The sequence below is a fragment of the Acanthopagrus latus genome, chromosome 20 (genome assembly GCF_904848185.1).
Source record: "Acanthopagrus latus isolate v.2019 chromosome 20, fAcaLat1.1, whole genome shotgun sequence".
NCBI lineage: Eukaryota > Metazoa > Chordata > Actinopteri > Spariformes > Sparidae > Acanthopagrus > Acanthopagrus latus.
The window spans coordinates 13,615,554-13,639,841 of NC_051058.1; the positions used below are offsets into that span (position 1 = coordinate 13,615,554).

Below are 24,288 nucleotides of genomic sequence, written 5' to 3' on the forward strand. Positions count from 1 at the left end.
TATAAACCAAAAGGAAGGCGTACGACAGGACAATAGTGCAGCAAGCCCTCAAGGAAAGTGTACAACAGGACAACAGTGCTAGAAACCCATAAGGAAAGTAAAGCAGTGCAGCGCAGTGCATCCAGCAGGACAACACTGCAACAAACCCAAAAGGAACATGTAAAGCAGTGCAGCAAACCCAAAAGGAAAGTGTGAGTTGCAGATCAGCTGGACTCCCTCATGGCAAAGAACCCAAGGTGTCAAACTTGCTTCCTCATTCTCCAGATCCCAATCCAATTGAGCATCTATAGGATGCCGCCAGAACCAACTCCCATCCATGTTGGTGGCCCCCATGGATTGTTCTTGGCTCAGACTGCATCCAGTGGAAGCTCAGTTGGATTTAGATCTGGGGAATCTGGAGATTAGGTTGACAGGTACAACAGGACAACAGTGCTAGAAACCCACAAGGAAAGTGTAAAGCAGTGCAGCAAAGCCAAAAGGCAAACTGCAGAACCCTGCAGGAAACCCAAAAGGAAAGCGTACAACAGTATACAAGTGCAACAGACCCAAAAGAAAGCGTATAACAATGCAGTAAACCAAAAGGAAGCCGTACAACAGGACAATAGTGCAGCAAACCCAAAGGGAAAGCGTACAACAGGACAACAGTGCTAGAAACCCACAAGGAAAGTGTAAAGCAGTGCAAGCAAACCTCAAAGTCAAACTGCACGACACTGCAGCAAACCCAAACGGAAAGCGTATAACAGGACAACTATGCTAGACACCCACAAGGAAAGTGTAAAGCAGTGCAGCAAAGCCAAAAGGCAAACTGCAGAACCCTGCAGGAAACCCAAAAGGAAAGTGTACAACAGTACACAAGTGCAACAGACCCAAAAGGAAAGCGTATCACTATGCTATAAACCAAAAGGAAGGCGTACGACAGGACAATAGTGCAGCAAACCCACAAGGAAAGTGTACAACAGGACAACAGTGCTAGAAACCCTTGAGGAAAGTGTAAAGCAGTGCAGCAAACCCAAAAGGCATACTGCACAACACTGCAGCAAACCCAAAAGGAGAGCGTTCAACAGTACACAATTGCAACAGACCCAAAAGGAAAGTGTATCACAATGCTATAAACCAAAAGGAAGGCGTACGACAGGACAATAGTGCAGCAAGCCCTCAAGGAAAGTGTACAACAGGACAACAGTGCTAGAAACCCATAAGGAAAGTAAAGCAGTGCAGCGCAGTGCATCCAGCAGGACAACACTGCAACAAACCCAAAAGGAACATGTAAAGCAGTGCAGCAAACCCAAAAGGAAAGTGTGAGTTGCAGATCAGCTGGACTCCCTCATGGCAAAGAACCCAAGGTGTCAAACTTGCTTCCTCATTCTCCAGATCCCAATCCAATTGAGCATCTATAGGATGCCGCCAGAACCAACTCCCATCCATGTTGGTGGCCCCCATGGATTGTTCTTGGCTCAGACTGCATCCAGTGGAAGCTCAGTTGGATTTAGATCTGGGGAATCTGGAGGTTAGGTTGACAGGTACAACAGGACAACAGTGCTAGAAACCCACAAGGAAAGTGTAAAGCAGTGCAGCAAACCCAAAAGGCATACTGCACAACACTGCAGCAAACCCAAAAGGAAAGCGTACAACAGGACAACAGTGCTAGAAACCCACAAGGAAAGTGTAAAGCAGTGCAGCAAACCCAAAAGGCAAACTGCAGAACCCTGCAGGAAACCCAAAAGGAAAGCGTACAACAGTATACAAGTGCAACAGACCCAAAAGAAAGCATATAACAATGCAGTAAACCAAAAGGAAGCCGTACAACAGGACAATAGTGCAGCAAACCCAAAGGGAAAGCGTACAACAGGACAACAGTGCTAGAAACCCACAAGGAAAGTGTAAAGCAGTGCAGCAAACCTCAAAGTCAAACTGCACAACACTGTCTCTCAGTGTGTACACATGTTGACACCTTGAGCACTTTCCCAGGTTCCTCAAAAATCAAACTTTCTCCGAAACTGCTTTAAGGGTATGTGCGTTAATATATGATAATACATCATGTTTGATCAGCTAATATTTTTTATTAATTATATGAATCTGCAAAATAACTGTTAACTAAGTGAGGTTGTAAAATGTAAGTTGTTATATGATGTGTAGTGAAAACATTCATTCTAAATCAGTGAAAACTGAAAGCAGTGCTTCTCAAACAGGCGTCCATGTGAATGCCGGGACTCAAGGTTTCCCCACAGAACGTGGCATTGTCACAAGATGATCAATGTTATTCATTTCACCTGTCATTGGTTTCAATCTTTTGGCAGATCGTTGTATACATATTAAATATTTCATAGATGAGATCAGTAAGTGATCAGAATCAGAGTAGTACTATATAAATAATGTTGTAAAATGTAAGCTGTTAAATAATGTGCGGTGAAAATATTCATTGTAAATCAGTTAAAAGTTGTGAAAATAGAAATGTACTTAAGAACAGTACATGTAGCTAAAAATTTTACACCAATGTAAATGTTAAGATTTACTTCCCATTAAGTTAACTTAAAACTCAATTTAAACAAATTATGAAAAGTGATTTCAGGTTAAATACAACTGAGGTAGGGACTAAGTAGACTCAACAAAAATAGACCCACGTCTCTTTGTGGAGGACAAACAACTGCCACAAAAACAAAACCTGTAAAAACAAACACATAAAACGTCTAAAAACAAACACACAAACACATACAAAACCTCTAAAAACAAACACACAAAACTTCTAAAAACAAACACACAAACACATACAAAATCTCTAAAAAACAAACACAAAATCTCCATAAACACATACAAAACCTCTAAAAACAAACACAAAACCTCTAAGAACAAACACAAAACCTCCACAAACACATACAAAACCTCCACAAACACACACAAAACCTCTAAAAACAAACACAAACCCTCTAAAAACAAACACCTGTTTGTGTATTTCACCTGTCACTGGTTCTAATGTTGTGGCTCTCAGTGTATACACGTTACATGCTTTTTACAGATACACTCAAAACCTCCAGAAATAAACACAAAACTTCCACAAATACACTCAAAATCTCCAGAAATAAACACAAAACCTCCACAAATACACTCAAAATCTCCCAAAAAAGACTAAAAAACTTAATAATTATGACACACAATAATTACACAAAATTACATAAATACACAAAAAACTCCACACAACTTCACAAATTCACAAAATACACACAAAATCTCCACAATGATGCACAAAACCCCCACAATGACACAGAAAACCTCTACAAACCTCCGCACTCAAACCTCCACAAATTCACAAAAAAATGCACAAATATGCACAGAACCTGCACAAAGAGACGTGAAACTACCACTGCTCTTCTTTCTCATCTTGCAGGTGATGGATGGTTGACAGAACGAATCACCAAGACGAACAAAACGAGCCAAACAATGGAGAGGGGCCGCCACAGGAGCCTGAAGGGAAAGTGTGAGACTCCTGGTCCAACAAGGTCAGTGCAATGGAGATGCAAAAATTAAAGGCAGAAAGTATGAGATTTTTCAGTTGCTGTTCATTAATACTCTAGGATCGGTAAATGATTCTAGAAGACAGTCGAGTCTCACTCACAGGTCGTTGAATACCGACAGTTTTGGTTAGCAGAAGCCAGTACAGTGTCACTGGTGGGACACTAGTCTCTCTCCCTCTTTTTCTGTTTGTCTTGTTAAGAAAAATAAATAAATAAATAAATAATATAAACTGTGTATTGTTATTAATAGATAATAAATATGAGTATGATTCTGGAGAATACTTCAATCACATTCACAAATTGTTGAATACTGGCAATTTAAAACAGTGCAGCAAACCCAAAAGGAAAGCGTACAACAGGACAACAGTGCCACAAACCCACAAGTAAAGTGTCAAGCAGTGCAGCAAACCCAAATGGCAAACTGCACAACACTGCAGCAGACCCAAAAGGAAAGTGTAAAACAGTGCAGCAAACCAAAAGGCAAACTGCACAACACTGCAACAAACCCAAAAGGAAAGCGTACAACAGGACAACAGTGCTAGAAAACACACAAGGAAAGGGTAAAGCAGTACAGCAAACCCAAAAGGCAAACTGCACAACACTGCAGCAAAGCCAAAAGGAAAGCGTATAACAGGACAACCGTCCTGGAAACCCACAAGGAAAGTGTAAAGCAGCTCAGCAAAGCCAAATGGCAAACTGCAGAACCCTGCAGGAAACCCAAAAGGAAAGCGTACAACAGTATACAAGTGCATAGACCCAAAAGGACAGCGTATCACAATGCTGTAAACCAATAGGAAGGCGTATGACAGGACAATAGTGCAGCAAACCCACAAAGAAAGTGTACAACAGGACAACAGTGCTAGAAACCCTTGAGGAAAGTGTAAAGCAGTGCAGCAAACCCAAAAGGCAAACTGCACAACACTGCAGCAAACCCAAAAGGAGAGCATACAACAGTACACAAGTGCAACAGAACCAAAAGGAAAGCGTATCACAATGCTATAAACCAAAATGAAGGTACGACAGGACAATAGTGCAGCAAACCCACAAGGAAAGTGTACAACAGGACAACAGTGCTAGAAACCCATAAGGAAAGTGTAAAGCAGTGCAGCAAACCCAAAAGGCAAACAGCACAACACTGCAGCAAACCCAAAAGGAAAGCATATAACAAGACAACAGTGCTAGAAACCCACAAGGAAAGGGTAAAGCAGTACAGGAAACCCAAAAGGCAAACTGCACAACAGTGCAGCATACCCAAAAGGAAAGCGTACAACAGGACAACAGCGCTAGAAACCCACAAGGAAAGTGTAAGGCATTGCAGCAAACCCAAAAGGAAAGCGTACAACAAGACAACAGTGCTAGAAACCCACAAGGAATGTGTAAAGTAGTGCAGCAAACCCAAAAGGCAAACTGCACAATACTGCCGCAAACCCAAAAAGGAAAGCTTACAACAGGACAACAGTTCATCAGACACAAAAGGAAAGTGTTAAACAGTGCAGCAAACCCAAAAGGCAAACTGCACAGCACTGCAGGAAACCCAAAAGCAATGCGTCCAACAGGACAACACTGCAACAAAGCCAAAAGGAAAGTGTAAAGCAGTGCAGCAAACCCAAAAGGAACGTATGAGTTGCAGATCAACTGGACTCCCTCATGGCAAAGAACCCAAGGTGTCAAACTTGCTTCCTCATTCTCCAGATCCCAATCCAATTAAGCATCTATAGGATGCCGCCAGAACCAACTCCCATCCATGTTGGTGGCCCCCATGGATTGTTCTTGGCTCAGACTGCATCCAGTGGAAGCTCAGTTGGATTTAGATCTGGGGAATCTGGAGGCCAGGTTGACAGGTACAACAGGACAACAGTGCTAGAAACCCACAAGAAAAGTGTAAAGCAGTGCATCAAACCCAAAAGGCATACTGCACAACACTGCAGCAAAGCCAAAAGGAGAGCGTACAACAGTACACAAGTGCAACAGACCCAAAAGGAAAGCGTATCACAATGCTATAAACCAAAATGAAGGTGTACGACAGGACAATAGTGCAGCAAACCCACAAGGAAAGTGTACAACAGGACAACAGTGCTCGAAAACACACAAGGAAAGGGTAAAGCAGTACAGGAAACCCAAAAGGCAAACTGCACAACAGTGCAGCATACCCAAAAGGAATGCGTACAACAGTACACCAGTACACCAGTGCAACAGACCCAAAAGGAAAGCCTATAACAATGCATTGAACCAAAAGGGAAGCTTACAACAGGACAACACTGCAACAAACAAAAGGAAAGCGTATAACAATGCAGTAAACCGAAAGGAAAGCATACGACAGGACAGCAGTGCAACTAACCCAATAGGGAACGCGTACAACAGTACACAATTGCACCAGTGCAACTCGAAACCCACAAGGAAAGTGTAAAGCAGTGCAGCAAACCCAAAAGGCAAACTGCACAACACTGCAGCTAACCCAAAGGGAAAGTGTACAACAGTGCAACAGACCCAAAAGGAAAGCGTATAACAATGTAGTAAACCGAAAGGAAAGCATACGACAGGACAGCAGTGCAACTAACCCAATAGGGAATGCGTACAACAGTACACAGTTGCACTCGAAACCCACAAGGAAAGTGTACAACAGTGCAGCAAACCCAGAAGGCAAACTGCACAGCACTGCAGGAAACCCTAAAGCAAAGTGTACAACAGCACAACACTGCAACAAACCCAAAAGGAAAGTGCAAAGCAGTGCAGCAAACCCAAAAGGAAAGTGTGAGTTGCAGATCAGCTGGACTCCCTCATGGCAAAGAACCCAAGGTGTCAAAATTGCTTCCTCATTCTCCATATCCCAATCCAATTGAGCATCTATAGGATACTGCCAGAACCAACTCCCATCCATGTTGGTGGCCCCCATGGATTGTTGTTGGCTCGGACTGCATCCAGTGGACGCTCAGTTGGATTGAGATCTGGGGAATCTGGAGGCCAGGTTGACACCTTGAGCTGTGCAACAAACCCAAAAGGAAGGCGTGCAACAGGACAACAGTGTAGCAAACCCAAAAAGAAAGCGTACAACAGGACAACAGTGCTAGAAACCCACAAGGAAAGTGTAAGTCAGTGCAGCAAACCCAAAAGGCAAACTGCACAACACTGCAGCAAAGCCAAAAGGAAAGCGTATAACAGGACAACAGTCCTGGAAACCCACAAGGAAAGTGTAAAGCAGCGCAGCAAAGCCAAAAGGCAAACTGCACAACCCTGCAGCAAACCCAAAAGGAAAGCGTATAACAGAACAAAAGTGCAATAGACCCAAAAGGAAAGTGTATCACAATGCTATAAACCAAAAGGAAGGTGTACGACAGGACAATAGTGCAGCAAACCCACAAGGAAAGTGTACAACAGGACAACAGTGCTAGAAACCCATAATGAAAGTGTAAAGCAGTGCAGCAAACCCAAAAGGAAAGCCTATAACAAGACAACAGTGCTAGAAACCCACAAGGAAAGTGTAAAGCAGTGCAGCAAAGCCAAAAGGCAAACTGCAGAACCCTGCAGGAAACCCAAAAGGAAAGCGTACAACAGTATACAAGTGTATAGACCCAAAAGGACAGCGTATCACAATGCTATAAACCAAAAGGAAGGCGTATGACAGGACAATAGTGCAGCAAACCCACAAAGAAAGTGTACAACAGAACAACAGTGCTAGAAACCCTTGAGGAAAGTGTAAAGCAGTGCGGCAAACCCAAAAGGCAAACTGCACAACACTGCAGCAAACCCAAAAGGAGAGCATACAACAGTACACAAGTGCAACAGACCCAAAAGGAAAGCGTATCACAATGCTATAAACCAAAATGAAGGCGTACGACAGGACAATAGTGCAGCAAACCCACAAGGAAAGTGTACAACAGGACAACAGTGCTAGAAACCCATAAGGAAAGTGTAAAGCAGTGCAGCAAACCCAAAAGGCAAACTGCACAACACTGCAGCAAACCCAAAAGGAAAGCATATAACAAGACAACAGTGCTAGAAACCCACAAGGAAAGTGTAAAGCAGTGCAATAAACCTCAAAGGCAAATTGCACAACACTGCAGCAAAGCCAAAAGTAAAGCGTACAACAGGACAACAGCGCTAGAAACCCACAAGGAAAGTGTAAGGCATTGCAGCAAACCCAAAAGGAAAGCGTACAACAAGACAACAGTGCTAGAAACCCACAAGGAATGTGTAAAGTAGTGCAGCAAACCCAAAAGGCAAACTGCACAATACTGCCGCAAACCCAAAAAGGAAAGCTTACAACAGGACAACAGTTCATCAGACACAAAAGGAAAGTGTTAAACAGTGCAGCAAACCCAAAAGGCAAACTGCACAGCACTGCAGGAAACCCAAAAGCAATGCGTCCAACAGGACAACACTGCAACAAAGCCAAAAGGAAAGTGTAAAGCAGTGCAGCAAACCCAAAAGGAACGTATGAGTTGCAGATCAACTGGACTCCCTCATGGCAAAGAACCCAAGGTGTCAAACTTGCTTCCTCATTCTCCAGATCCCAATCCAATTGAGCATCTATAGGATGCCGCCAGAACCAACTCCCATCCATGTTGGTGGCCCCCATGGATTGTTCTTGGCTCAGACTGCATCCAGTGGAAGCTCAGTTGGATTTAGATCTGGGGAATCTGGAGGCCAGGTTGACAGGTACAACAGGACAACAGTGCTAGAAACCCACAAGGAAAGTGTAAAGCAGTGCAGCAAACCTCAAAGGCAAACTGCTCAACACTGCAGCAAAGCCAAAAGGAAAGCATACAACAGGACAACAGTGCTAGAAACCCACAAGGAAAGTGTAAAGCAGTGCAGCAAAGCCAAAAGGCAAACTGCAGAACCCTGCAGGAAATCCAAAAGGAAAGCGTACAACAGTATACAAGTGCATAGACCCAAAAGGAAAGCGTATCACAATGCTATAAACCAAAAGGAAGGCTTACGACAGGACAATAGTGCAGCAAACCCACAAGGAAAGTGTACAACAGGACAACAGTGCTAGAAACCCATAAGGAAAGTGTAAAGCAGTGCAGCAAACCCAAAAGGCAAACTACACAACACTGTACCAAACCTAAAAGGAAAGCATACAACAGTATATAAGTGCAACATACCCAAAAGGAAAGCATATAACAATGCAGTAAACCAAAAGGAAGGCGTACAACAAGACAACAGTGCCAGAAACCCACAGGGAAAGTGTAAAGCAGTGCAGCAAACCCAAATGGCAAACTGCACAACACTGCAGCAAACCCAAAAGGAAAGCTCACAACAGTACACCAGTGCACCAGTGCAACAGACCCAAAAGGAAAGCGTATAACAATGCGTTCAACCAAAAGGAAAGCTTACAACAGGACACCACTGCAACAAGCACAAAAGGAACTTGTACAACAGTACACCAGTGCAACAGACCCAAACGAAAGCATATAACAATGCAGTAAACCAAACGCAAAGCGTATAACAATGCAGTAAACCAAAAGGAAGGCGTACAACAGGACAATAATGCAGCAAACCCAAAATGAAAGCGTACAACAGTACACCAGTGTTGCAGACCAAAAATAAAGCGTATAACAATGCAGTAAACCAAAAGGAAAGCTCACAACAGGACAGCAGTGCAACAAACCCAAATTAATGCATACAACAGGACAATAGTGCAGCAAACCCAAAAGGAAAGCGTACAACAAGACAACAGTGCTAGAAACCCACAAGGAATGTGTAAAGTAGTGCAGCAAACTGCACAACACTGCAGCCAACCCAAAAGGAAAGCGTACAACAGAATAACAGTGCAACAAACCCAATAAGGAACGCGTATACAGTACACCAGTGCAACAGACCCAAAAGGAAAGCGTATAACAATGCAGTAAACCAAAACCAAAGCATACAACAGGACAACATAACTAGAAAACCCACAAGGAAAGTGTAAAGCGGTTAGTAATCTACAAAGTGCGTTATTTGACGACCTGAGAATGAGACTCAAAAATCAGCTGTCTTTCTACAGAATTGGTTTATGAGTATGCCGACATCAGGCAATGAATCAATAGGTTGATACGAGACCCCCATAATGCATGACACTGGCATGTCTGACATTTCCTCTCTAAGGTCTCAACTTTCTGCTTTTAATGCTCGATAACTTGCATTGTCTAACAGCTTTAGACAAAGTGCAGTGAAAGTATGAATGATATAGTTAAAAAAACAATTTATGCAAAATATTCAAAGTAATTAACATCTATATCTACACTGTTCAGCCGAAACATTAAAACAACTGACAAGTGAAGTGAGCATTAATCATCTTGTTACAATCAAATGTTCTGCTTGGAAACTTTGAGTACTGTCATTCCTGTGGAGCCTCTCTGACAAACACCACCCACCCAAACCCCGTTCAGACCAACTACTCCCCGTCATGGCAAAGAACCCAAGGTGTCAAACTGACCTCCTCATCCTACAGATCCCAATCCAGTTGAGCATCCACGGGATGCGCCAGAACCAATTCCCATCCATGTTGGGGCCCCCATGGATTGTTCTTGGCTCAGACTGCATCCAGCGGAAGCTCAGTTGGATTGAGATCTGGGGAATCTGGAGGCCAGTTTAACACTTTGAGCTCTTTCCCACTTTCCTCAGGTCATTTCTGAGCAGTTTTTGCAGCGTTGCAGGTGCGTTGTCCTGCTGGGGGGGCACTGCCATCAAGGAGTGCTGCTGCCATGAGGGGGTATTACTTGGTCCGCAGCTGTATTTGGGTGACTGGTGTTTGTCAAAGAGACATGCGCATGAATGCTAGGACTCATGGTTTCACAGCCGAACATGGCGTTGGAACACAATGATAAATGTTATTTATTTCACCTGTCACTGGTTCTAATGTTGGGGCTCTCAGTGTATACACATGCTAAATGCTTTTTACAAATACACTCAAAACTCCACAAATAAACACAAACCTTCCATAAATACACTCAAAATCTCCCAAAAAAGACTACAAAAATTCATCATAATGACACACAAAATAACCATAAATACACAAAACCTCCACAATGATGCACAAAACCTTCACAATAATACACAAAACCCTTACAAACCTCTACAAATTCACAAAAAAAGTCCATGAATACACGCAAAACCTCCACAAATAAACACAAAATGTCCACAAATACACTCAAAATCTCCCACAAAAAGATGAAACGACCATAAATACACAAAAAACCTCCACAGAACTTCACAAAAAACTTCCATAAATATACACGAAACCTCCACAATGGCACACAAAACCTCTACTAACCTCCACAAATTCACTAAAAACTTAGGCAAATACACAAAAACCTCCACAAATACACTAAAACGTCCACAAAACTTCCACAAATATATTCAAACCTCAACAAATTCACAAAAAACTTCCACAAAATCCCCACAAAATCTCCATAAAGAGACGTGAAACTACCACTGCTCTTCTTTCTCATCTTGCAGGTGATGGACGGTTGCCAGGACGAATGACCAAGATGAACAAGACGAGCCAAACAATGGAGAGGGGCCACCACAGGAGCCTGAAGGGAAAGTGTGAGTATCTTTCACCTGTACTTTCCCAGGGGGATCAAACATGGCTGATATATCGGCAGAGTACTGATGGTCACTGTTCGTTTCTCTAGAACGAGAGCAGTCAGGAGCTGAAAGCGTGGGCAGAGGAACAGGCTGCTGAGGACGAGTTGGACGACGGTTTCCTAAACCGAATCCTGATTTCCTGTAATCGAGTTTTGTGGACTGACAGTTTGTATGTTGACAAATTAGAGGCCAAGATGTTGAATAGTTGTCATCAAATCCTAGTTTGATGGCAGCATATTGCTGCATCCAGTCAGTGAATGCGGGAGGGACAGCCTAACATCACGCCTCTGTGTTTTCACCTTGTTCATACACGACTCGAACAGAAGTCAAAACAATCTGAGACTTTTATGGTCGATAACTTTGCAAGTACCAACCACATGATCTCAGCTTCCTCTTTCACCTCCAAAGTGTACTATTTTAACAACACCCTGTGTTGTCTGAGTTTTCACACTTTCTTATCCAAAACTGACATCTGATTACTTCATTATCATCTTTTTCTTCTCCTTCCTCTTTTTCTGAGACCCCTCAGATAGCTCAGCTTAAGAGCAGCTGACTGGATTGATAGAGGCTGAACACTGTGGAGACAAAGAGGCCGTTATTGGATTGTTGCTGATGCTGCTCGGAGTCTCTCAGGGTGAGATGCTGAACTTTTTAATCCAACACATTTTATGTAGCTGTGGGACCAAAAGTGTTCCAATATAAATGTTGCTCTTCAACTGCCTGATGTAGACCTTTGCTACTGACAAAAAACCTGAAAGCTTTTTAAGGTGTAGTCCAGGTCCAGGTGTGCTGTGGGACTTTGTTAAAGCCAAACATTATTTTTGCAATATACAGTCATAAATGTAAGTATTCCAATGGGTTTCCTATGGCCAAAAAAGGTAAAATAGACATCAAGTTTGTATTTGTATCCATTCTGGCTCAAAAGCTATGGTCGAATCCCTTTCAGGCGGCCACCATATTGGATTTGTCTGGCTCGGGTGCCCTGGCTAAATCATTTCAGTATGCCCTCAGCTGCATCCGTGCTAAATTTGGTGCCTGTAGATGAATTGGTGTAAACAGTGGGGTGTAAGGCCCATACTACAGTCAAAACTGCTTTTTTTGGACAGCGGCCATATTGGAATTGGAGGATTAAGGGGTCCAGATATACCGGGTCATAAACATAAACATTCTATGTGTTTTCCATGATCAATTAAGCTGAAAAAGACATTTAGTTGTATTTATAGCTCATGTGGTTCAAAAGTTATAGTCGGAACCCTTTTCGAGCAGCGGCCATATTGGAATTAGCCGCCATCTTGGCCCCGAGGGTCGCTGGCTCCGGCACCCTATCTAAATTATTTCAGTATGACCTGAGCTACATCTGTGCCAAATTGGGCACTTTTAGATGTATTTGAAATGACCTATTTATGTGCTTAAGGCCCCCAACTAAAATAACTTTATTTTGTACGGAAACCACTTGCTCCTCTGTCTGATCATCACCATGGGATAGAGTGGATTATCCTGTCATAAATATACCATCTCTGGTCATTGCACTGGTTTGTTGGTAGGCTACCTCAGTGGGAAGAGGAAAATCTTCTATAAATCCACTGTCTCTGCTCCAACCCAGACTGCTGCATTTGGCAACCATAAGCGTATATGGGCAATAACAGATTAAAAACTATTGTTACAACATTCCTGTTAGGCTCCCGGACCGTGGTCGGGAAGCGCAAGGGAGATGTTTCCTCCAGGGCTGAAGTTTATTATTACCTTTGGGTTGAACCACTTTAACATATGTCGTTGGTCGGTAAATAATGCTAGGGAGCTTTGCTGTCTTTTTAGGTGCCGTCACGTTTATTCACGGCTAACTGTAGCATATACTGTACATTTTATTCCTGTCTTTACTGCTGTTTCTCTCTCATTCATTCACTGTATGCACGTATACACGCTCCCTCACTCTCGCTCACCCTCTCACACCTCACGCTCTGCCCTATTCATGAAAGAGCTACGTCACTCACACAACACTCTGTCAAAATAACTTCTGGAAAGCTGTACTTCATCGGTAAGGATTTGTAGTCTGAAGTATTCTCTACTTCCTAAGATAGACATCGCAAAATTGGTAACTGGAATATACTGGCCAGGTTGCTTGTATTTTAATAAACCATACTATTTCAAACTTTAAAACACGGTGTCCATTGATGTAAATACAAAGCATGCCAGCAAGCTCACGTGAGTGATATGAAGCAACAATTATTACATGTAACAATACTTTTAATTTAACTGCGACTAGTAGTGCCATCCAAGTTAATGATCAACCATCACAAGTGATAACATAACTAGCTAATGTTAACTGCCTGCAAATGATCGTTTCAGAGGTAGTGATACTACTGTCTTGAAAAGAGCCCGTCTTTAGGTGGCCACTGAAAGCAGAGGGAAGATAAATCATGTTGACTGATGTTAGCCAGCTAACTTATAATCCACGCTTGCTCATTTTTTAAAGTTATACTGTTCTTTGACTGTATCTAGTACTGCTGCTGCTACTACTTAAGTGGTTTCTGTACCTACTAGATGCTTAAATAGCCTATACTAATTATAGGCTATTAAACATACTTTTAAACACAGTTTTAAACATACTCGTCAAGACTTCAGCAAGCAAATAGTTTCTTCTGGAACTCTAAAACTAGTTTTTATAATGTTAATCCTAACAGAGGCCAGGCCAGTAATACAAAGAGCTGTTGAAGTTACTTTATCAACTCAGCTGAGTTGTTGTGTGTTTACTTTCTTCAGGCATAATGAAGAGAGCACAACAAATCCTGCTCCCCTTTGGGAAGAAGATAGTAAGGCAAGAAGAGGACAAGAGGGGGAGAAAAGCAAAGAAAGGTGAATGAGAAGACCAGGTGCTGCCCCAGGATAGGATTATCAACGTCCCATACACGCTGTTGTTAAACAAACAATACTGTCCTCTGAATAATAATGATTATTACTGAAGTAGCTCAATCTTAATGTAACTTGACAACATATCTAGTAGTATCTAATAGTGAAATTGTATGACTTACATTTTGCTTGCGTTCATGTACTGTTTGTGTTTGAGTTTGCATTATTTGGTATTTGAGTTATTTAAGTGTGTCTTAAAGTTGATATTAAGGAGGTGTATATTATTTTTCTTAATTCCTTCTTGGCAGGAGAGACAAGTGGATTCTTGTCTTGCATTATGCCCTGTTACATCTAGGCTAGATAATCTTTGAGACTTGGCTTATGTTAGGACATTTATGTTAACTGTAATCAGTGTACTGTCAATAATCTACAATCATACAATTTCAGTGAGTCTACATGCCTGGTAACTGGCTGCCTACCCCCACCTACTGGCTCTGACTGCCTTCATATCTCCACATCTGTACTGTACTCTGCTGTCCCTGCCCTCTTGATGGTTGGTCAACACACACACACACACACACACACACACACACAGTGTCAAATACAAATTTCTTTATGGACCCGCCCGCTGAAACTTTGCTTATGTTTGGACCTCCGAAATTATGACCTCAGTATTTCTAAAATCCTGGTTATCGCGCTGGCTTTAGTGCATGTCTCTTTAAAGCCTCCCCCCGAAAGACAGGTCTGCTCTGATTGGTTAAGCTGTCACTGGCCTGAGCAGGCATTGCCCACCATCAGCTGCGTTTTTGCCCCGGTGACTATATAGCTTTGATGTCACAACGTTAAAGAAGTCCTCACGGCTCGTTTAAAGACCGTGTCTGAACACAGACTGGGTGCATTTCTCTGTGGATCGAGTGTCTTGATATTTGTATTGCACCTTGAATTTCTGTTTTGAACAATGACGTAATTGTATTTACCGACTTCGCAGAAGATTCCGCTGTATCCACCGCGGCAGGAACACTGGAAGGAGGAGCGTTTGGGACCCTTCTTGCAAGAGCCTCCGTTCTGACAGGGGTTGGGCCTGCAGGGAGATGCTGCGGATGCAGGCGAGAAAAGATCACTGACCGATGTCTACCTCAAAGGAGACAACAAATTAAGACTGACCAGAAAAAAAAACATTCAAATTCCACAACAACAGACCTTTCCTGCAGTTGGGCGGCCTGTATGGTGGCTTGCACTTGCACTCGTAGAATGGAGCAGCAGTGGTGACAACGCAGCTTCCGTGTCCACAGTTCACGTTCTTGCAAACATCTTTTACTAAGAAAACACAGTCAAACCATTATAGTATCCTATGTACGTATTCTGGAATTATTCATTTGTAAAATAATTCTGTTTTATTTGGTGTGCAGTATTTTAGTGTGTAACTTTCCTATACAGCATCCATGTTTCTACTTTTTTGTGTTTTTCACTCTTGAAATTGCCTTTTCTTGTTTGAAGCTGACTCCAAGAGATGAAGCTCCCAGTCCTACACCCACAGTAGTTTTAAATTGAAAGCTGAAGAAAACGTTATTACGGTTTTTCATATTATCATACTCCGGGTATTATGATGCTTTTACTAAGCCTTAGAAGAAACATTTGCAACCTCTGAATTGAATAAATGAACCTCTGATTGACCTGATCTAGGAAAAATAGGTAGTTTAGGGAACAACAACATATTTTGACAGTCATTCCCTATGTCAGCTGTTCCTCTGTCTTACCTGTCTGACATCTTTTTCCCGTGTAACGCTCAGGGCACACACACAAAAAACCGCCGTCGGCAGCTGTGTCACAGGAGCCTCCGTTGGAACATGGGTTTGGATCACACTCATCTAAATAACCCGAGAAGAAAAATCAGTCAGGAGCAGAGTGCAGCAGATTGTAAAGTTGTCTCCATCAATGTTGCATTCATGTGTCATAAAGCCTCCAGTGTACTGTGTTTTGGTTGTTTACCTGTGACATCCAGGAGCTCATACAACCAGTCGTCTAGGGTCAAATCATAATCTTCTGCAGGGACCTCAGTGGGAAGATCATAATAATAATACTCATATTCTGTGGGGTGGGGGGGTGAAAAAAAGAGGTGTTTAAGAATCGTAGTCATGAAGGACTGATCAAGTTTTAGTTAACTGGACACAAAGTGAGCGTGTTTTTACCAGCAAGGTCATCGGTTTCTGAGATTCCCTGTCACAAAACATATCAATTATTTACCAAGCTTTGCATGTTTTTTTTTTCCAGAATATTATTAAAACTAAGATTTCCATGACTCGTACTTACATGGAAGGCATGTCCAAATGCAGCGAGTGCACACAGCTGTATTAGTAAAGCTGTCAAGCAGCCCATGTTGCTGTAGACCCTGGCCATGATGGAAGCAGTCTAAGGTTTTTGCTGAGATGCATGTCCTAAATAACACAGAGCCCCCCCACCCACCCACCCACCCATGTTAATCATTAGGACCCTGCATTGATTTGACAGATGTTACATGTGACTCAAAACTTTGTCTTTTTTCGCCCTGTGCCCCTTCATTTTCTGTCGAGGTCATCAAAAGTAAAAGCAGCGAGCATGTAGCCCTCATGGACTGTGTAAAGATCTCCCACAAAATCTTTAAAATTTTTTGTTGTCATCACATTCCTGAGTGATTAGAAGTTTCTCAATACACGTCCAGCTCCCTATGTCACAGCATTAGAATGACCTAGATGACTGAGAACCTTCATTAACAAACATTCCTAAATAGCATTTTACTTTTAGCTTGTTTACTCATCTGACAATATTGTTACAGAAACCTGGGTTATGTGTTTATGACAGTGGTGTTGCCCTTAGAAACCACGGGGTGCCAAATCCCACAAAATACCAGTTCCTACATAATGTTGCTTTAACCACATAATCAATGAGCTTGCACACAATTGCAGGGTGTCTCAGTTAAACCCCTTGAATAGGCAATAGCCCCCTTTTTTTGCTTCATCGTATCATAAAGTAAATGTTGATTGCACAACATAATGATTACAGAACACAGAAACCACCACTTCCACTTTGCTATGTTGTCTGTCACCAGGCTTGAGGTCTTCTGGGAAAATGAAGCCAGACCGGTGATAAATGGTGCCAGTCATGCACTTGTCTCCATTTCAGACTAAATGACAAAAAAACAACTTATGTTTTGTCCTATGTTGTGGATTGTGGCTACACTGAGGCTACTGGAAACAGATGTCTTTGCAATGGTGTCGCTTGGAAACACGTTGTACGGCAACAGTTTAAAGAAAAAGATTTGAGTAGTCTCTCTTTGTGGTGGGGAAGTTCTGATATCTACCGATGACACATATCTTTTTGTGTTCTTTCGTTAGAAACCCTTCCGTAGGGATGTTGCAATATATCGATATTGGCGCGATAAGTGAGTTTTAAAATCAAATATTGACTTTCTGTTACTAAGACACATGATATTATCTTAAAGATCACACATGCCTTTTGAAATATTTCCTTCCGCTCTTGCTTACGTTATTGTATCGTTTTTATGAATCCCACTGGCCCGGATCATGTAGTCAAACTCTGACGTTGTGACCAGCCCAAATGTAACAGGATGATGAACTTGCACCACAAAGGAAAAACAAAAAGAAGACAGTTATTATTTGTCAGCTGGGCTGTTTTTTATTCAAACAGTGATCACTTTACAGTGGGAGCAATATCATATACTCAATGTACAGCTCTATATATAATGTACACGGGGAGTATGTGGAGAAATCAGAGTAAAGATCAGACCACTATCTCTCTCCCTGTTTGTTAACCTCCGACAGGTTAAAGGGCCGTCACCTGTTTGCACAGTGTCAACCCAAAGTGTATTCAGGCTACTGATGGGGGGAAGAGTGCTTGTAAACCATATATAAATATGCCATTCAACTTTGTCCATGCTTTTATTTCATACAACACTCCACATTGTTGTTGATGGCTCCACAGACACTTCAAAACCAGCAACCAGTGGATAATCATCCTAAGTGCCTCAATCCTTGATTGTTCAACAGTACGGCATAAATGCATCTAATGTTCATGCATAATTCTAGTGGTGTAATAAGCCACATGCAGAATACAATTCATTAACACAGTATTTAGGCTGGTCTGTCTCTATACCACTTGATGTTTGCTTAGAAGAACCAGCCTGAACCCAAAGTATTCACATTTCCATTGCAATCTCCCAATGTGCTAACTTTTAAGACCGTTATCTTAAAAAAACGTACAATTCATTGTCTTCAGCTCCAGAGAATATGGCAAAAAAATCTGGTGCAATTCACAGGTTTTCTGCCGGAAACAACAGAATGTAAAAATAATATAAAAAGTCTATAAATATAGGCATATAATGCTAACTTTTAAGGAGTAGAGTCAGCAGCAATAGTCAGACCTTCTCACTACCAAACTCCATGAAAACAGATCAAAAGTGAGTCACAGCGTGTCCAGATGGTCGTTTCTTTTTGTTCTGTCTGCTTGCAGCCCTCTTCCAGTCCAAATATAGTCTCAGGTATCATCCGCTGATTCATGTGTATTCTGATTTGCGGATGTAGTTAGAAGGCACATAGCCTCGCCGGCCTCCTGCTTCTCCCAGCCACCAGTCGCTGTTACCATTCATGTCCTGGAACTCTAGAATCCGCAGCTGCTGGTTGGCTGAAATGCTCAGTTCGTTGGTGCAACGGGCATCGAAGGAGTAGAGGGCGTAGTAAATCTGAAGACACATACGGTTTAAAAGTTAAAACATTGTCATCGTTAAATTGTTTTTTTTCCAGCTTAAAAGCATTGTTTTATGAATGATTTTGACCCTTTAATGGCAGCAGATGAAGCCGTAAACATAACATCACCTGTGAATTTGTTTTGTTTGGTCCTCTTGATTGTTCACCACATCAGCATTCATTCTGAGTCCTATTTCTGGCCACCTAATGAATTTAAAGCCAATTTTCACTTTGAATTTTGCTCTGTTTTTGTTTTTTGGAACTCTTTGGCTGCTAAAAACTCCATTATGTTCCCAAATTTTACACTTCGATGCTGGATGCATCAATCATTTAAGTGATGAGAGTGAGCCAGAACATTAAAGCTGAGGATCATAAAACCAAAACAATGTGCTGAAAGAAGCTGAAATGCTCCACGGAGTTGAAAGAACCTGCACAGTTATGTGATCCTTCTTTGTGAGTTCATCATTAGGTGCAACCTCAGATATTGATTAATGCGATTCTAATTCAACATATTTTTCAGATTTTTTAGCTACTTTGTTTTTAAGCCATTTTATTGGACAGGTCCTCTCCATGGTGCCATCTGGTGGTGATATAAAGGACAGCACAGTGACAGACAATGATGCTCGGCCCACCAAGCTGGCTTTCACCAGGATTGTTTCTTGTTTCTATAAACTAAAACTCACTGCCATCAGAATAACTGAAACAGTTAGTTTCATCATGTAATGATGTCTTGAAGTCTCCTAACAGCTAAACAAAATCTCACCTGATGACCGTCTCCTTCAGTCTCGTCTACTAGTTCTGGCTCTGGCTCCGGCTCGATGTAATCATCTCTGGAGTACGCAGACCTCTTCTGGCCGCCATTATCTCCATTTCTCCACTGGTATGAACTGTAGCTTTTGTCTGTGTGTCCATACCGCTGTGAGCGGTTGTTTCTGAGTGAAGAATACGACTCCGTCTCCGAGAGGTCTGACATCTCCCTCTGGCTGCTTCTACTTCCATAACTTGTATCGTACATGTCTCTGTGATTACCCGAATGCCGGTAAGAGGGCTCTGTGTCTCTGTGACCGGCAGAGTTTCGGTGTGGTTGGTCTGAGAACTCCCTGCGGTTTGAGGGATTTCGGGGCGAGGAGTTTATGGAGTTGCTCTGACTGGCAGAGTCAGGGTTGGGTACATCCCTGTGGTGACTCCTACGTGATGAAGCAGAGTCCAGAGATGGGTGTGGCGATGAATGACTTGGGGGCTGCGATGTGGAGAAGCTGACGGTGGCAGTTTCCTGGTTAAAGGTCAGCGTGCTGTTGCTGTTTTGGCGGGAGAAGACGGGGGAGGAGCCGCCGTACCCTGACTCATTGGAGGACTGGCTCTCGATGGACACATCTGACTGGCTCCTGCGTGGGTTGTAGGGTTTGAGGAAGGAGCTGTACACGAAACCCTTGGAGACTGTGAATTAAGAAACACAAGAGAAGACTTTATTGCTCAGGCTCCAAAATTTGTTGCTGGATAGTTGGTTCGAGTCCAAATTGGAACTAAATACAAAATGCAAACTGGAATAAATAGGGAGAATCTGAACACAGAAGTACAAAACACCTACTTCCATTATCAATCAGCCAGCGGTTGTTGCTTCCCATGGGGTCCTGCTGCTTGATGACACCCACAAGGTCTCCCTCTTGTATAGACACGTCCAGATCCTGAGCCGCATTAAAGTTCCTCTCTGCCTGGAAAAGTTTCTCAGGACCGTAGTGTACCAGAAGTTCAGCACGGTGCTCATCCGTCTGTGTGGCGCACGTGGGCTGAAAGGAACCAGGACAAGACTCATGGTCAGATCATTTTACAGCCTGTTTTAAAATAGGTTGTGTCAAAAATGGGGTGAGTTGAACTCACAGCTCCTGGCAGTGGTTTTTTAGAGGTTGGTTTCTCCAGAGTCTTCTTCTCGAAGGGCTTTTTCGTAGTTGTGGCTGGAGGCAGGTTCTCCGGGCAGAAGCTGAAGCCCTGCAGAAGCTGGAGAACTCGTCCGTACTCTTCTTGGAACTGTGCGATCAGGTTACCCTCCGTTCCAACTTTGCTAGAAAACTGGAGCCAAAGAAAAAAGTCAGAGTTGATAAAAGAAATGAGAACAACTCAATTGTGATTTGTTTTCTTGTAACTATCCCGCTTCCTTCAATACTCACAACCTGTAGGAGGGGCTTCAGCTCTCCCATTGTGGTCTTCATGAAGTCCCTCTGAGCCTGCGCGAAAGCCGTCACACAGCCGGTGAACAGGTCCTCTGCTGCGGTGTGGAACTTGGGGAGCTCGTCCAGAAGTTGGGCGTTGAGCGCCTCGTAGTTGTTGCGCGCTGCCTGCAGCTCATCCTGGACGCGGCGGTCCTTGAGGCGGTCGGCACGCTCCTTGCAGTTGTCGTAGTCCAGCAGCTTGTCGAAGCGCTTCTGGATGAGTTTGTGCGGCCCGGCGAACATGAGGAGGAGCTGGGTGAGCGGGTTGATGACGAGAGCCTCTGTGCGCTCCTTCTGCTCAGGGAATGAGGGAATGGGATGTGATCAGAGGTCAATCCCAATGTACTTTTACAGTGACTAGTTGAGGCTAAAGAGAGGTAGAGGACTTACAAACTGTGTGAACTGTTTGTCACTGATGCAACGGTGAGCCCTCTGGAAGCGCTCTGGATCGAGGATGCTGCGCTCAGTGTAGATGTCACAGAAACTGATGGCTGCCAAAACCTTCACAGACGCTGATTCCTGAAGAGATTATTACACTATATTAAATATCATACAACAAAATGTTTATAGATACACTACAGAGAATAAGCATTGACTGCACCCTAACCCTAACCCAGATTGTAGCCGCTGATATCACCACGAACTGTGCGTCACCTGCGGCTGCTAAATAACCCGTGTCAAGGTCTGAATAACAACGATACTGCACTTGTGATATTACAGTGCAAACACAACCTGAAGTAAAACACACACTGAAATGACAGCTGACAGTAGCAGAGGTGACAGCAAAGATAGGAGTGGCTGATAGCGACTGAAGGAATTAACGCCCTTAATCAGCTGATGGGAGGAACCAGGAGAAGACAGGGCGGAGCATGTGAATGCGAGTAACATGTCCTCTGCATTAAATGTTGTGCTTATCGAATGACGTGGTTTCATTTTGTCTTGTTTGCGCTGGCCGTGCAATCGCCAAACTTGTTTTTTCACGTGATTTTACGAAGTGGTTCCTACCCTTATATGTTGCAGGTACAAGGAAATGTCCCTGATAAAAGACTTGATGAGTCTCTCCTGCAGCCTGAACTTCTTCTCGGCCTCGTCAAACGCTTCATCTTTAATCTGGTAAAAAGACAAGTAAATGAAGAGAGATCAGAAAAAAAACACAATTTTATTCACAAGATTCAGCAGTTTTAGCAGTGATATACCTGGGGTGAAATTCCTGTGAGGTGTTTGAGGTGGCTGCTGACTCGGTTAGACTTCTTGATAATGGAGTGCATGCTCAGCTTGGAGATCTTGTCGATGAACGTGTCCTCGTCGCCTTTCCTGTACTTCACCACTGTGGACATCAGGGGGACGACAGTTTAAACTGCGTTCTGGATAAAAGTAATAAAAGAAGACTAAACTCAATCCGCCTTTAAAAGGGTTTTTACCGAGATCTTTCCTGCGCTTGTATTCGTTGATGTTCACGTTGATCTCCTTGACGGCCTGCAGAGCCTCAGTCAGGTAGAGCCGGTCGTGGTGGTTCTCCGGCGTGGCCCCCAGCAGCTCCATCAGCAGCAGAGGGTAACGCATCACCCGCTGCACCGGCTTGATTAAGAACGAGCCGAGGTTGATGTAGTTTGTTTTCCCCCTGAAAGAGTGACCGAGAGAGCAGACAGAGTTTGGTTGAGGGGAAAACGAGAGTGTCGTAGCGTTTACACCCACCATCACAATCACAGCTATCGCAAGTTTCTTCCCATGTTCATGTCACACATGTCTCTGTATCATGTGGATTGCGAGATCCAATGATATGCAACCATCGTCACATATACTGAAGGTGTATTCTGATGATGACCAATGCAAGTTTTGGGAGACATGAATGAACAGGGAAGGCAGAGGAAAAAGAAACATCAACAGATATTAATTTGCTTAATTTTAATGCGATCTTGAGGACAAATTCATTCAGCAGCTGCAACCAGGACAAGTGAAACATGTTGGAAGCCAATCACTTTAATCTACAAACAAAACTCTTTCCTCATTATTAAATTATTTCCTGTTACTGACTAAATAAGTGGTGTTTGACTCTCATCAGCAGAGAAAAGAAACATGAAATCTTACATGTTTATGGTGCTGAATGTGGATTCTTTATGGAAGCCACTTTAAGACAGTTAAATAAAAAAATAAAAACTGATGAGACCTTAGCTTGATAAAAGATTAATTGATTATGATTTAAAAAAATGACATTTCATATGTAGGATAAAAAAGTAAAGATTTCTATACAAAAAGTAAAAATTATGAGATAAAGGATATCAACATTATGTAATGCGTCAAAATTATGAGATTTATCTCATAATTTCAACCCTTTTATTTATAATGCTGATTTACAAATGGGAATAATTTTAAATCAAGCTTAGTCTTCACCTCCTTTTATTTTATCTAACTGGTGTAAATGGGCTCCCATTTTTTGGTTACAAAAAATATAACCTCATAATATTGGAGAAAAGATCTCATAACCGTTGACTGAATCTGAAAGTGTAAGTTGCAGTTGCTGTTTTTGTCCAGAAGATGGCAATAGATGTGTTTCCCACGATCGACCATGACCTTGTTTATCCACAGAAGAGGAGAACGGGACGAATCATGGACATGTTGAATATTTCTCCTCAGAACAATATCACACAGTATTCGAATACACATGCAAACACTGACAACAAAAGATGAATTAATCCATCTCAGTCCAGGAGAGGAGGTTGAAACGAAAGCACAGATGTTTTTAGAGCCTTCCACACTGAGCGCACACTTTTTTTTTTTTTTGATTTTCTGCTATCACACAGGGCGAAGGAGCACACACACACACACACACACACACACACACAGAGGTAATTTCCAGGGGGGTTAGAGAGCAAAAACGCATGCGGTCAAGATGATTTCATGCTGGAAATCATGACGTTCTGGAGACTTACCACTTGCGATATATGGCCCTGTGGAGAGGATGGTTGGAAAGAGATAGAAAGTGACAAAAACAGGATTTATAAACCTATGAGCTCAAGATAACTTACAGGAAAGTTACAAATATGCAGTACTCAAAGGAGATATTTGCCTCTGCATAGATTAAATCCACACAGCTTCACTTCAACTTTAAAAAAAGTCAATAAAACATTTCAAGCCAACCGCACCGGTGGTTGTTATGGTTTTGTTTGGAGAATTCTCTCTTAAAGCTGGACAGAGGCCAAAGTGTGGCTGTAAAACTTGGCAGTTTCTAGAGGGTTGCGGAACATGTGACCTATAAAAGCTGAATAGGTTTCCAAAGACACGCATGCACTTTTAGAAAAGAGTATTGTTTTCCTGACAAGGCAGTCAGCTTTACAGAAAACTTAAATGACAAGAAAAACTGTATTTCATAAAATAAACAGCCGTATGCCAACAATGGATTGGCAGTGTGCA

At 42.6% G+C, this 24,288-nt stretch overlaps 1 protein-coding gene and 1 long non-coding RNA gene across 17 annotated transcripts in view; one reads left to right on the forward strand and one right to left on the reverse strand.

The window, feature by feature from the left end:
* The window catches only part of LOC119009377, a 39,835-nt gene extending 21,983 nt beyond the window's left edge, over positions 1–17,852 (forward strand). For 8 of the 13 annotated variants that reach the window (XR_005071720.1, XR_005071722.1, XR_005071710.1 and 5 more), the window contains 6 exons: positions 3,383–3,494; positions 10,953–11,042; positions 11,132–11,718; positions 13,845–13,937; positions 14,379–14,484; positions 14,920–16,950. This is a non-coding gene — a long non-coding RNA (uncharacterized LOC119009377). Of the gene's footprint in view, positions 1–3,382; positions 3,495–10,952; positions 11,043–11,131; positions 11,719–13,844; positions 13,938–14,378; positions 14,485–14,919 lie in introns of all 13 variants that reach the window. The other 5 variants (XR_005071716.1, XR_005071718.1, XR_005071717.1 and 2 more) reach the window with 5 other exon arrangements.
* The window catches only part of LOC119009373 (dynamin binding protein), a 51,504-nt gene continuing 44,796 nt past the window's right edge, over positions 17,581–24,288 (reverse strand). For 2 of the 4 annotated variants that reach the window (XM_037080578.1, XM_037080581.1), the window contains 10 exons: positions 23,808–23,825; positions 22,299–22,498; positions 22,074–22,204; positions 21,883–21,987; positions 21,268–21,396; positions 20,836–21,171; positions 20,549–20,737; positions 20,259–20,457; positions 19,434–20,107; positions 17,581–18,666 (listed from right to left, as the gene is read on the reverse strand). In XM_037080578.1, coding sequence (XP_036936473.1) covers positions 18,481–18,666; positions 19,434–20,107; positions 20,259–20,457; positions 20,549–20,737; positions 20,836–21,171; positions 21,268–21,396; positions 21,883–21,987; positions 22,074–22,204; positions 22,299–22,498; positions 23,808–23,825 — 2,167 coding nt within the window. In that variant the 3' untranslated portion in view covers positions 17,581–18,480. The remainder of the gene's footprint in view (positions 18,667–19,433; positions 20,108–20,258; positions 20,458–20,548; positions 20,738–20,835; positions 21,172–21,267; positions 21,397–21,882; positions 21,988–22,073; positions 22,205–22,298; positions 22,499–23,807; positions 23,826–24,288) is intronic. The other 2 variants (XM_037080579.1, XM_037080580.1) reach the window with 2 other exon arrangements.